Source organism: Folsomia candida, unplaced genomic scaffold, assembly GCF_002217175.1.
Source record: "Folsomia candida strain VU population unplaced genomic scaffold, ASM221717v1 Fcan01_Sc037, whole genome shotgun sequence".
NCBI lineage: Eukaryota > Metazoa > Arthropoda > Collembola > Entomobryomorpha > Isotomidae > Folsomia > Folsomia candida.
In genome coordinates this window covers 75038-88024 of record NW_019091229.1, presented here as the reverse complement: position 1 = coordinate 88024, position 12987 = coordinate 75038, and the positions used below count along the sequence as shown (strand labels likewise).

The 12987-nt window shown below is 37.1% G+C and overlaps 3 protein-coding genes across 3 annotated transcripts; all 3 read left to right on the top strand.

The window, feature by feature from the left end:
• The first annotated feature begins 202 nt into the window (after window positions 1–202).
• Window positions 203–2656, top strand: LOC110861058. The gene is made up of 7 exons (XM_022110171.2): window positions 203–602; window positions 738–822; window positions 881–1095; window positions 1447–1743; window positions 1809–1955; window positions 2024–2348; window positions 2437–2656. The coding sequence occupies exons 2-7, from the start codon at window positions 749–751 to the stop codon at window positions 2570–2572; spliced, it is 1194 nt and encodes a 397-aa protein (XP_021965863.1). The 5' UTR covers window positions 203–602; window positions 738–748; the 3' UTR covers window positions 2573–2656.
• A 2650-nt stretch (window positions 2657–5306) lies between these two features.
• Window positions 5307–8543, top strand: LOC118439486. Its single transcript, XM_035860811.1, has 2 exons — window positions 5307–5953; window positions 6349–8543. Exons 1-2 carry the CDS (start codon window positions 5456–5458, stop codon window positions 7777–7779), a joined length of 1929 nt encoding a protein of 642 aa, XP_035716704.1. The 5' UTR covers window positions 5307–5455; the 3' UTR covers window positions 7780–8543.
• Window positions 8544–8985: 442 nt separating this feature from the next.
• On the top strand, window positions 8986–12532 carry LOC118439487. The gene is made up of 8 exons (XM_035860812.1): window positions 8986–9156; window positions 9212–9617; window positions 9689–9962; window positions 10115–10361; window positions 10440–10803; window positions 10902–11201; window positions 11294–11814; window positions 11895–12532. The coding sequence occupies exons 1-8, from the start codon at window positions 8986–8988 to the stop codon at window positions 11988–11990; spliced, it is 2379 nt and encodes a 792-aa protein (XP_035716705.1). The 3' UTR covers window positions 11991–12532.
• The last annotated feature ends 455 nt before the right edge of the window (window positions 12533–12987 follow it).

Genomic DNA, 12987 nt, shown 5'->3' with positions numbered 1-12987 from the left:
ATGATATCCTTTGTTGATTGAAATCTCACGCTAATTTTTTGTTTGCAAACTCGTAATTGGTGATCTTAATAATTGAAATCCACTGAGGTTTATACATACTAACTTTTTGAGAACTTGTGAACTTTTTTGCTAAACGATGCGAACTCGTAATTAGCGATTTTATTAAAATCCACATAGATTAACATTTTATTTAGTAAAATTATTTTACATAGAGTTAAAGCATATCCTTTGTTGACCTGAATTTTCCAACACTAGTGATTTCAATGTTACCGTGCGTAAAGAACCTGTACGTACTTGAAGAATTTTGACCCTTGACCTCCACTTGGTCCATGTTATATTTACATGTCAAGGGTAGAATTGATTGATAAATGTCAAATCGATGACATAATTTGTGCACTGTCCCTTGGAAAATACGACGGGGCAGAATGATAGAGCGGCAACATACCATCATACTTCACTGAACATGTGCTTTTCCGCAAAATAATAATAACAAAACAAAAATTTAATTATTTATTTGTAATTTAACAAATTATAAATTATACTGTTACGCAGATTTTGACCAAGTGATTGACTAAGGCAAGTAAATAATTACGGAGATAAAGGTAAAAACTATAGAGTAAAAGATTTCCTAACTAACTTGTAGCATATTATTGTGAATTTACTCTACAAATAAATTATTTATTAAATATTCAGCAACAATTTAACAACAAATTTAACTAAATCAATTAATATCATAGGAATACTGAGGATGAAGTTTTATTGCGCCATACCGGCTTGTACGCAGCAGGACCAACGAGATTGTGGAGATTTATCATTTCACAGGTAGTAAACCTAAAATTAGTATTTTAACAATTTTGTTAATCAAACATACTTCCTTTAGATTTCCCAACAAGAATGATCCCTTGCGAGAAAAATGGGTCAAAGTTGTCCGCACGTTAAGACAAGATTCTAGTTGGGAGCCTCGTGAAAATAATCGAATCTGTTCTCGACATTTTCCTGGTACCGTCAAGCACTACCGGGGAAGCCATGGAAAAATGGTTGGTTCTCCGGTTCCGTCATTATTCCCCCGACGATCTGACGAAGTTACGCAGGAGGGTAAGCAAATAAAGATGTCAACATTTTTGAATTTAGTTAGGTCAGGTTTATAGTATCGACATCTAATTTTCAAGGGTTTCAATTTGAAATAAAACTTGCAAAACCTTTGAAACTTTCAATGGTTTTGCCAATCTTTTGTTGTTGTCACTTGTTGTTTTGCCTTTTTGTTCCTCTAAATAGTGCTTTGTTAATGTATTTTGAAAGCGGATCTTTTGTGGACGTTTCTTAAGAAATCCGGCTTTTAGGCAAATTCTAATCTTAATTCATCGTGTTTAAAGGATCTTTCTACTGCTACATCAATATATCTGTTATCATAGTTTATTATTATATCCAGCTCTTGTAATTTTATAGATATTCCGGGAGGATGTTTCCTCTGCTCAATTTCGACATTGTCCGCAGTCTCCGTCTCACACAGTGATCAAGTCAAGGATCAAATTCACCTTTATAAGGATCTCTTGAACCGGGAGGCCTTTAAGAAAGGCCTCATCCCCAATTCGTCCTCCTCCCTTGTCTACCCGTCCGAGGGGGAAGAAAATTCCTGCCTCTCTTGTCTCACCACGGTTTCCGCGGTGTGGGCAATGGATCGAGAAATAATCGTGCTGAAGGGAAGGATCAAAAAAATGATAGAAAAAAGTCTGAATCAACACGGTAAAATTCCAGAAAAATAAACACTAATTTATGAGTCGACATCCACGTTTTGTTGAAAATTTCAGCCGAAAAATTTGTAAATCGAGCGAATGCAGAGAAGGAAAACGTTCGCAAAAGGAAGCAAATTGATGAAAATATTTCATCAAAACGTGAAAAACTCGAGGTCTGTGACCAAGCCGTGTTCGACTGGATGATTGCAGCTTCCACTCCACGTAATAAATTAAATTCAGGAACGTTTAAATCATCAAAATTACCTAATTTATTTTATCCATTATTTCAGGCTCTGCTACTGTATCTTCTACTTCGACATCAGCACCTGCCGAGTCAGCCGAAGTAAACTCCGTCACAGAATCGCACCCTCACCCCGAATCAATATCTTCAAAGCCACCAGCGTCGTCCATCATATCTACCCCGTTTTCATATTCTGATGATGATAACCACCCTGCCGAGATGGACTTAACGGATGAAACCATTCCGCCATCCCGGCTCAAAATCGAGGGGGACGATGACGATTGCTTCGTATTTGAGGAATCCGAGGAAATGCAGACTACCGCAGCTACGCCAAACTTTACCACCCCTGTCATCACTTCTGCCAAATCCATGAGGTATTTTTCATTGACCTCTGTGACATTATAAAAAATTTGTACGTTGGTTGACTGTGATTATTTATGAACGGGTTTTCTATCTTTCTAGCAAAGATCAAGAATACTACATATTGTATGAAGGGGACCGACCGTATGGGTGTTGTAGATGTGTGCGTCGTTTCAAAACTAAAGACTGGGTTATTCACCACATGAATACGTGTAAAGGAGTGAAATTGAAATTATGACGATAACACTAAAATAAACATAATAAATTTTTGAAACATTGGAAAAAATTATAGAAATAAATATAATTAAAATATTCTAAGCAAGCTACATACTTACTAATACTAAAGCTAATTTATTTTTCACGAACGGCAATCATGATTATATACAATCACTGGCAGAATTATATTTTTTAACAAAAATCTGTTTTTAATTACATGCAACTCTCAGTCAACATAACCCAACCATAACTTTCCTCTTGTTGCTCATGTTCTGGATCACCTCGTCACGACGTGACCACCAGAGACGCCGGTACTGCTTATGGTATTGAATCATGCACATGCCTGTTTGTGGACTTGGTTTTAAGTATTTAAACGGACATGATTTCATAAATTGGTATGTATTAGGTGTATATTCTTGTACCAGTGAATCCCACAAATTTTTAAACTACATACATAAATACTTTTATGATACTGATTTTATTTCAAAATAAAAATTAAAAATTAAAAAAAATTATTATGCGACATCTACATATTTGAAGGTATCATTATCATAATTTGACTCCTTTACATGTGTGCATATGGCGAACCACCCAGGATTTGTTGACGAAACGGCACACACATCGAGAACATCCATACGGTCGGTCCCCTTCATACAAAATGTAGTCTTCTCGGCTGGAATGATAAAAATTCATGAAAAGAGTTCATATGTAAATGATCACGGCCAACATAATAGTTTTTTTAATGTCACGAAAATCTTAAGCACCTAATGGATTTGGCGGACGTGATGACAGGCGTGGTAAAATTTGGCGTTGACGCGGTGGTCGGCATTTCCTCGGCTTCCTCAAATTCGAAGAAATTGTCGTCGTTTGCCTCGATTTTGACGGTGACCAGTTCCGCTTGGTTTCAGTCTTATTTTGGGCACCGTTATGCTGATTAGAATTTGGGGTAGATTTGATGGACGCTGGTTTCTCGTCCACATACACGAGTGAATTTGAAGACGATCTCGATTCCAGAGGGTGACATTCTGTGACACAGTTGACTTCAGGTGGCTCGATGGGACCTGATGTCGATGACATATCCTGAATATCTTTTGATAGCTCAAGATTTCGTGCCTTGTCTTTCTAGGGGACATCCATAAATTATGGCACGCAAAAAGTCGCGAATTTCTAGACCCCCCTTTAACATGTGTCACATAGGCACTAATACTGCCATACTGTACCCTTGGTTGGACCCCGCCTCTTCCATGACATAATTAATGGACGGTTTTTTACCGGTTAATTAACTTTGTGTTATTGCGATTTGACGAAAAACTGGATTTCCTAAAAAAAATTGACTGCACATAATCCATTCTCAAAGAAATTGGGGATAATTTTTTCTTAAAAAAGCTGGGAGCAAAATTGTTTCTCCCAGTTTGAGTTTTTGCTGCAAAAACTCAAAAAGGTACATACACAATAAACAACAAAAAAATTGGTTTAAAAACTGACATCGCACGGACGCAGGCAAGATTTTCAAGTGAATCGACCCCTGAAAATTATATCTGCGCAAACCTAAACTCAAAAATGTTGACGCCTTTAATTGACCAGTTGCATTTACGTTTTTTATTCTTTCTTACGTTGGACAAGGTCCATCTTCTGAACGACTTCGTCTCTTCGTTGGAATAAAGACGGCACCGGAGAACCAACCATTTTTCCACGATTACCGAGGAATTGTTTGCAAGTGCTAGGAAAGTGTCGAGAACAGATTCGAATATTTTCACCAGGCTCCCAAGTTGGGAGCCTGGACCAACGAGATTACCAATGTAGTATCAATTTTTGGTACTACAAAACCTAGGTGTTTTGAAAAATTAGAAAAGTCATTTTTGAAAAAAATTAGTGTGCAAAAATAGCAAATGAATTTTCTAATTTTTGAAAACACCAAGGTTTTGTAGTACCAAAAATTAGCTTTACATTAAAATATCAAAAGTCCCATTTATCTCAACACTCATGAACTTGATGCGATTTTAGAAATTACATTTGAATACATTGGATAGGGGCAGAGTGAGATTACGCGCCAACGCGTCATCCATGGGAACCTTAAAAACTATGACATGGACAATGTGGAGAACAAGGGTCGAAATTCTGCATAATGGGACATGCTTTATGCAGGGCCCAGCTCTATATAAAATCCTTACGGTTGGGAAATTCACATCAAACAAAGAATACCGATATTCTATGATATTGATGGTTGGGAATTTGTTAAAATTTTCTTTGTGAATTTATGGGTAAAAAAATGCTATAAAAATGTCCAGTCTTTCTTAGTAATAAATATGAACATGCGTACGGTTGGTTGATAAACCCGTGCGCATTCGGAAAAATTTACAAATACCGTCCACTTATAACAAATTGAGGTAGTGTTTTGCAAATATATAAATAACATTGACCATGTAAACTCTAAATTCAAACTTTATCTGAACTCTCTTATCCTGCGTTTTGATCTCATCTTGTTTCTAATATGGTATGATAAACCACTTCTCTACAAATTACATACGTACATATTTGGCATATAATTTAAGTTACAATAATAGGTGCTGACGTGGAGGATAAATACATACATTAATACGTACATACAAATGTATGCAGGCATTACCACTTGAATTTTCCTGTCCATTCTCACCTTCATACCTTGAAATAAAAATCAGCCTATATACATTCATTGTCAGAGAACATTCATTAAATTGCGCATCTTCATCTCCATCCTTTGTAACACACTGCACTCACTTCCTCGATTTTAAGGATTGCAAGCAACAAATACATTTACTGAATTTACACGTCACCAACTAATTAATTATGTTGGTACGTGCCCAGCTAAATACATCTAGCAATCATATAAATAATTTTAAGCCAACAACTTTACTAACTACTAATTATGCAGATGGAAGTGGAATCGAATAACCAACAGCCAGGCAATTTCCTATGTCTAGCCACAAGTAGTAAAAATGGAATTCTCAGCATAAACGTTGCCCTCTGCCAACAACTTTTTGGCGTTCAGAATAACTCATCCACTCCTAGCCTTTCTATCGTCGGATTAATCCTGGACCCTAACAATGGGAATGAAGACTCTCTTCTTATGCGGGAAATGTTATCACACCTTCGAGACGACGGACAAGAAACGCAGCTTGAGTTTTATGAACAATTCGACAATGACTTGAGTGAATTTAAATCAAACAAAACTGATCCAATGCTGGTCGCCTGGTCGGGCGAACTCTGGGTGAAAAAAGGTTCTTCGTCCCGAATTCGGGTATACATTTTGGATATAATTGGAACATTCCAGGATGGAATGAAAGATCCGAATTACATCGCCCTAGCTGGACTATCGCTGGTGATGTCGTCGTCAGTAGTTGTCATGATCGATGAGGACTTAAAGGTACATACATAAGTAAAGCTATGCACGTATATTAAGCTCTAAATACTTAGGAATAAATCGACACCGATACTATGATAAAGTGCGCAATTTTTGGGTAATGATTAAGGACACGTTTTGTAACGGGATATAGATACATAGGTCTAGATTCCATGTACCAAAAAACGCGGTATTTTAAAAATTGGATATACAATGTTAAATTATTTAAATAACGACAATTTCGCATGTTTTTGAGTTGTTTCCCGTCAGTGATAAAATGTGTCCTTAATCGTTACCAAAAAATGTAGCATTTTATTATACCTCCGCAAGTGACGATTTGTCTCAATATTATTTCGAGCTTAGGGGAAATGATCATTATTTCGAATTTCTATTTAACTAAATATTTAATTAAAAAACAGATGGATTATATAAGAAACTTCGTCCCCCTTCTGGCTCAAGGACTTCGATCGGAGCAATTCGACCATTATAAACAAATTAACCTTCTTATCCACAAAGTAAAATCGACCCGACAAAAAGGAAACAACTCGCCCCACTCACTTCTAGATTTTTCAAAGAGTAGAATCAATGATGACCCAATGTCAAAGATACTTGACCTATTTAACGTCTTCAATTGTCACAAGGTCCCCGCGCCACAACTTGGAAACGAGGTTCTCAGGAAGAATTTATTACAAAATTTTTTATCGTCAATATTTGACTCCTCCATCAGCATAAAATATTTCCACAATGGTGCATCCATGAAAGGAGAAAATATTATAGAAAAAATGGCGAAACATCGAGATATTGTTGCAAATTCAAATTGTCAAACACTTATAAAACCTGAGCACAATTTGCGTAAAGAGGAAGAAAATGATGGCTCTGGTCTTGTCGAGGTTAATAAAGAAGATGACGACAAAATAATTTTATTATCTGCGATGGAAAAGTACTTGAAGGAGTATAATTCAGAAATTGAGAAAGAAGCAAGTTCCGCCTTGACGTTAGGTTTGTTAGAAGGAGCTCATAAGCAAAGCATTGCTAAAGTCGTTAAGAATTTCAGAAAAGAATTTAGCGGATCTACACTTTATGCTCAATTCGAGCAAAAATTAGTCTCTGAGTTAGCCATAATAGGGGATAAGGCAATTTCAAAATTTAAAACCAACTTAGCCCCTACGAGGTCAAGCTTAACTTTTGTGACTCCGTCAGTAGCGCCACGACCGCGAATGACTGATAAGAGGACGCTTTTTTCTGTACAAAAAGATTTAACTGTTGAAACAGTATCCATTAGGGTACATTTCGGCATAGATAAGCTTTCCATGAGTTACTGGGATGATAACAAAAACGCAACTGTTAAATTGTTAGATAATGTGGATAATATATTATCATATGCCGGAAATGAATTTAAGATAGGACGTCACCAACAGAATTGTGTAAATGCTGGTCATGTCTTTGTTAACAACAATGTTTCCCTGCAACTTTGGCCTGAAAATATGAAACTAACTGAGTGTTCTATTATATTAATTATGCTTCTTACGTTAAAACGATACGCGGAAACAAATTTGTCCAGGAAAGTTTCCAACTGTGTTCTCGTTATTCCTTCCTTTATTGATTGTGAAAGTTATTCAGGTATTTCAAGATTTTCGACCCTACTTAATTTCAAAATTTCAGTAATTTCTGAATCTGATGCGGTTGCAATTCAATACTTTGGTCGTGTGGGCATATCTCACTTGTCTAATATTTTACATTCCCTCGTAGTAATTGTTCTAAGAAAGAGCTCTTTCGAAATGGCAAGTTTTTCTAGCTCAGGTGGAAAAATTTATAGACAAGGGTTTCAGAGCTCCAAAAAGTCTGACTGAGGACATAAAAGGGTTTTTGATTACATGTTGGATTATATTTATAACGATTTTATTACTATGTTAAAATCAGTTATATATCTTCTTCCAAATAAATTCAAAGTAATTTTAGTTTCCGAAACAAGAGACGTGGTTAACGATACTTTCAGAACCAAACTTAATGCTGTTGTTCCAAATGGTTTACCCGATGAACAATTACTTAGCGTCTGTGCCGTAAAAGGCGCCTCACTCTTGGCTGGAATTGAACACTTTAGTAATTCAGCGCGGCAATATTGGACAAAATCCAATGGCGAAATCAGGGAAGGGTCACTATTGCTAAATGAACATAATTATAATGCCATTGGAGTGATGAAAGGTTGGTGGGCCCCGACTACTGCTTATGAGGAGAGTGATATCATTAGTCAGGTAGCCTTTGCACAAAAAATAATGCAAAAGAAATACGGACCAATCAAACAGAAATTCAGAGAGTATTTCGCCGAAAAAATGCAAAAGATAAAGAATGATCAAAATTTGTCTGAGTACATGAAAGAATTCTTAACTGAGCTAATTAAAAAGAACTTGAGATTGGTCGAGCAACTGGACTTGAGTGAAAAATATTATTGCAATAAACAAAATGAACTTGACAAAGAAATCGAGGACATTAAAACCAGGAATAATAGTGGCAAAAAACAGTGAAGTAAATAATTATATTGGCAAAATCTGACGATCTTTGTATGTAAATTATACAAACGATAACTCCAAAGCCCATATTCACATTTATATGTATAAACCCATTTTCTTAACAAATAAAATCATATTGGTACTTGAAAAAACTCTGTGACAAAGTTATTCCACCTAAAGTGCTCCACACAAAGACAGTGATCGAATTTGATGGTAATTATGCTCAACTTTGGGGCCGAATAAAATGCTATCGTAATTGCGCCGGTTTTTGGAGCCTATTTTTATTTAATTGCAAATGTGTTGAAGAGTGGGAAGAGACAAAAATTAAAAAACCGGCGCAATTACGATACCATGATTTTTGACCACAACCGCACATACTTTTGCATGCATTTCTCATATTCAATATTTTTTTTACTGATTTCATGTACGTTTTGTTGCTAATGGCTGCATATATTTGTGTTGAGTTTTTACTTTGCAAAAAAAAACAGAGTTAAAAACATCATTCTTGTGCACATCGCCTTACCGCATCACATCACGAAGTGCTTCAAAATGCCCAATATAAAGTGTTTCATGAAAAATTGTAATAGTCACATTACCACCACTCAGAAAAGGAGTCGATTAGGGCAAAATTCTTTGTGGCCACTTTATCAGAATTACGTGGATGGAAAGTCAAACGACAGTGATAAAAATGAGGTCATTTGCCAAGGATGCTACATGAAGGTAAGTTTCTATTCGTATAAATTGGCATTTATTTAATAAGTAATTATCATTTTAGATTCGAGGTCAACTAAAAGCTCCTGGTTTAAAGAATTTCGTCCGGAGAACACCAATTACTCCAATTCTCACACCAACTTTTCTTGAGCAGACGAGGGCAAAACGAAGGGCAAATCTGACCACAGAAGACGAAAACGCGGAGGAAGATGGTGCTCGTGACGGTGATGAAGATGAATCTCGTCGAGGAGATGAAGGCGAATCTTGTTGCGGTGAGGAAGACACTACTCGCGGCGCTAAAGAAAATAATTCTCCTGGCGGTGAGGAGGAAGATCATCGTGGCGGTGAAGAGGATTTTCTTGGTGGTGACGACGACTATTCTCTCGGCGGCGACGACGATGCTCAACAAGACATCGACCGGTTTGAGTATGGACTATTAGACATGGAGTTAGACGACTTCCGGTTAAATAGTGAGGGCACTTCGTTCACTCAACACGAATACAATAACAATACTAATAACAATAACCTTCTCATCTACCAGGTGGACAAGATGACTTCTCAATGCCTATTTCAATAAGTAGCAGAAGTGAAGTCGAGTCAGAATGGAGCACTCAGGGAACAACGATCACGATGACCACTGCAGGAACACAGTCTCAAGTGTCAATCCTGTCTTCTCTTGCCCGAGACTCTCAAGTATCAACGTCCAGCTCTAAATCAAGTAAATCACGGCGTCTACCAAAGATCGACTCTGTTGAATCTACGCAGAAACGGTGTTTCATATGTCATGACCCCAACGGCAGAAAAAGAATTCCAAAGTGCGCAATTACTCAAGTTTGGACAGACAAGGAAATCTATATCCCCCACGACAATCGTTGCTGCGCTGTGCACCTTGAGAGACAACTTTTCACAGATGAGGCGATGGAATTGATCATTCCAACTAAACATGGTGTCTTAATGTCGGATGAAGAGCTAGCACGGTGGATTCTGGATCTTACCAGCAACAAAACAGGATAGGTGCCAGAAGACGTCATTACAACTTTGACGATCAAACTGATGTGCAGAAAGACGACTACCAAAACCTTGTCGGATTCTCAAAAATCCAATTCAACTCGCTGCTGACAGAAATATCAGGTCATGTACACAACAGTGTCAACAGAAGTGTCCGAAATGCGTTGGCCATCTTCCTTATGCTGCTTCGACACAATTTGTCTCAGGTATTAATATATAACATTCATTCTTACCGCAATATTCACTAGAATTAGTACTAAATGTTGATATACCCTTGTATGCAGAAAGTCCTGAGCAGTCTTTTTGGAATTCCCAATCAGTCATGTGTGAGTGAGACCATTGAAGCAGTTGCAACAGCTCTGGACAACCATTTCGTTAAGAAGTACCTGGGATTTGAACACTTATCTCGTGAAGCAGCACTTCGTGACCACTCGCGACCAATATATTCTAAATTATTCAAAGAAGAGGACCCCACCAAGCTGTTTCTCATCATGGATGGAACCTACATTTACATTGAGAAACCAGCCGATTTTCAACTACAGAAACTCACTTATTCTGGCCAGAAGAAGCGCAACTTGATTAAACCATTCATGATAGTTCTTCCGTCGGGGTATATCTTGACTGCGTGTGGTCCTTATTATGCTAATGGTAAGTGTATTTTAGTAGCAAATCAAAAAAATAGAACAAAACGCATAATCTATTTCAAGTTACATATTTGCCAAATAATCCGAAATTATTAATTGCAGGTGCTAATAATGATGCTGGGATCCTAAAGTCCATCCTGTCAGAGCTGCCACCTGATTCTCCGTACTTGAAACCCGGTGATCACCACATTCTGGACAGGGGATTCAGAGACGTGATTCAGACTCTGCTTCGCCTTGGACACCTGACACATATGCCGGAGCTACTAGACACCGATGACAAACAATTCACCACCTCGCAAGGAAATGAGTCAAGACGGGTCACGTTGGTTAGGTGGTTAGTGGAGGCAGTAAATGGAAGAATCAAGAAAAAGTTCAAATTATTTCGAGAGACAGTTCCAGGAGGTAAGTATACGTATAATTCATATGTACTTATGTCAATATGATGGAATGATGATGCAAGTTTTAAAGTTATTACACTGTGCGATTAATTACAGGATACCTTGAGAAGCTGCCCATGTTGTTCAGAATTGGCTGCGCCCTCATTAATTGTTTCTACCCTCCTCTGTCCACCCACTCGCCCAAACATGATAAAATAGCCGAAAGAGCACTGGAACTCGTCGACCAGGAGAATGCTCTACAAAAACGAGTGGAGGACGAAAAAATGGATCGCCGGACCAAGCAGTGGAAGACAGCCTCGTTGGAAGAATTTAAAAAATTTCCCAAGCTTTCTGTTGAAGACTTAGAAGACATTACACTTGGAGTCTATCAAATTGGATTAGCCAAGCGTTATGCTCATTTGCACATGTCCAACTCTGAAAAGTTTGAAATTAAACTGAATTCCGAGTTTACCAACATTGTCCGAGCCAAGATAGAATCAAGATTTACAGCAAATAAAGCCCACGACCTATGGATCGAATATTCTTTAGAAGTTCAAGGTGCTGACGCCATAAAAGGTTTTTACTGCAAATGTAAACAAGGCGCTCGGACTATGGGTTGCTGTGCACATATTTGCACGGTAAGCTAAAACTATTCTATATAAAAAAACTCAACTTTATAAAATATAAATAAATGCTATTTTTTATTGTATTATTAAAGGTGTTGTGGTATTTGGGTTATCAAAGGTACCAAAACCCAACAATACTTAAAGTTCGGAAAAGAAAACTGGAAATTATCAATGCTGGAGAATCTTAATGGGAGGAGGATTACGATTAAGACAGTCAGGTTATGCATATACATTTCTTCACATCTGGTAATGATTCACAATTTTAGAACATTTACAAAGTACGGAATAATTTGGGAAGGCACATGGGTACTACGATTGATTTCGTAGTTAGCAATCCCAACCGTACTTGTAAATGCATGCTAGGCGATTAAAATTAATATTAATATTGCATATTATTTTTTCAGGTTTCAAGGTTCAACAGTTACAATGTTCCTGTGATTTATGCATTTTCGTGAATATATGTATACCAGTTACTTTGTTATATGTACAAATTATATTGTATAAAATTATAAACACGATGTTAAAAATTCCAAAAATAGTTACAAATTAAATTAACATCGACTTTGTCCAGTATCTCACTTCCAATAGCTGCAAATATGTACTTATTACTCTCTCACCTAATATTCCCGACTTGCATATTTTGTTACCACACAACCAAAAAAAATAATTAATATCTTATCGAATGGGGGGCCCATCATTTTTCATGGTAATCAATGAAAAGTAATTTAAAGGGGCCCACGGTTGCCATCAAGTTCGATCACTGTCTTTGGTGTGGTATCCCTGGTCGTCGCAAAACTGATCGGTATCGACATTTCATCAGTGTTTTTGCGGCGTATTTTTGCCGTGAGATATTTTTGAGACAACTTCATTATCCATAAGGAAGTTAAATACTGTACATGTTTACAGGGTATCCCATTTTTTCGTGTGAAGATTTGAGACACCCGTGCTCACTGGTAGATAAATAAAATTCAAACTTGAACCCAAATTCGGGTAGAGCAAATCAAAAAAATAGTTTTCTAATTTTTTTGCAAACTTATTTTAAAAAGTGCGACCACTGCCCTCGCGTGAAGCTGAGGTACTAGTGAAAGGCTTTTCCAGTCGATTTTATACGGGAATCGTTATAAAACAAAGTTTAAATTAAATTTCCATGAAATAAATTTACAATAAAATTATAAAATTCAGGGT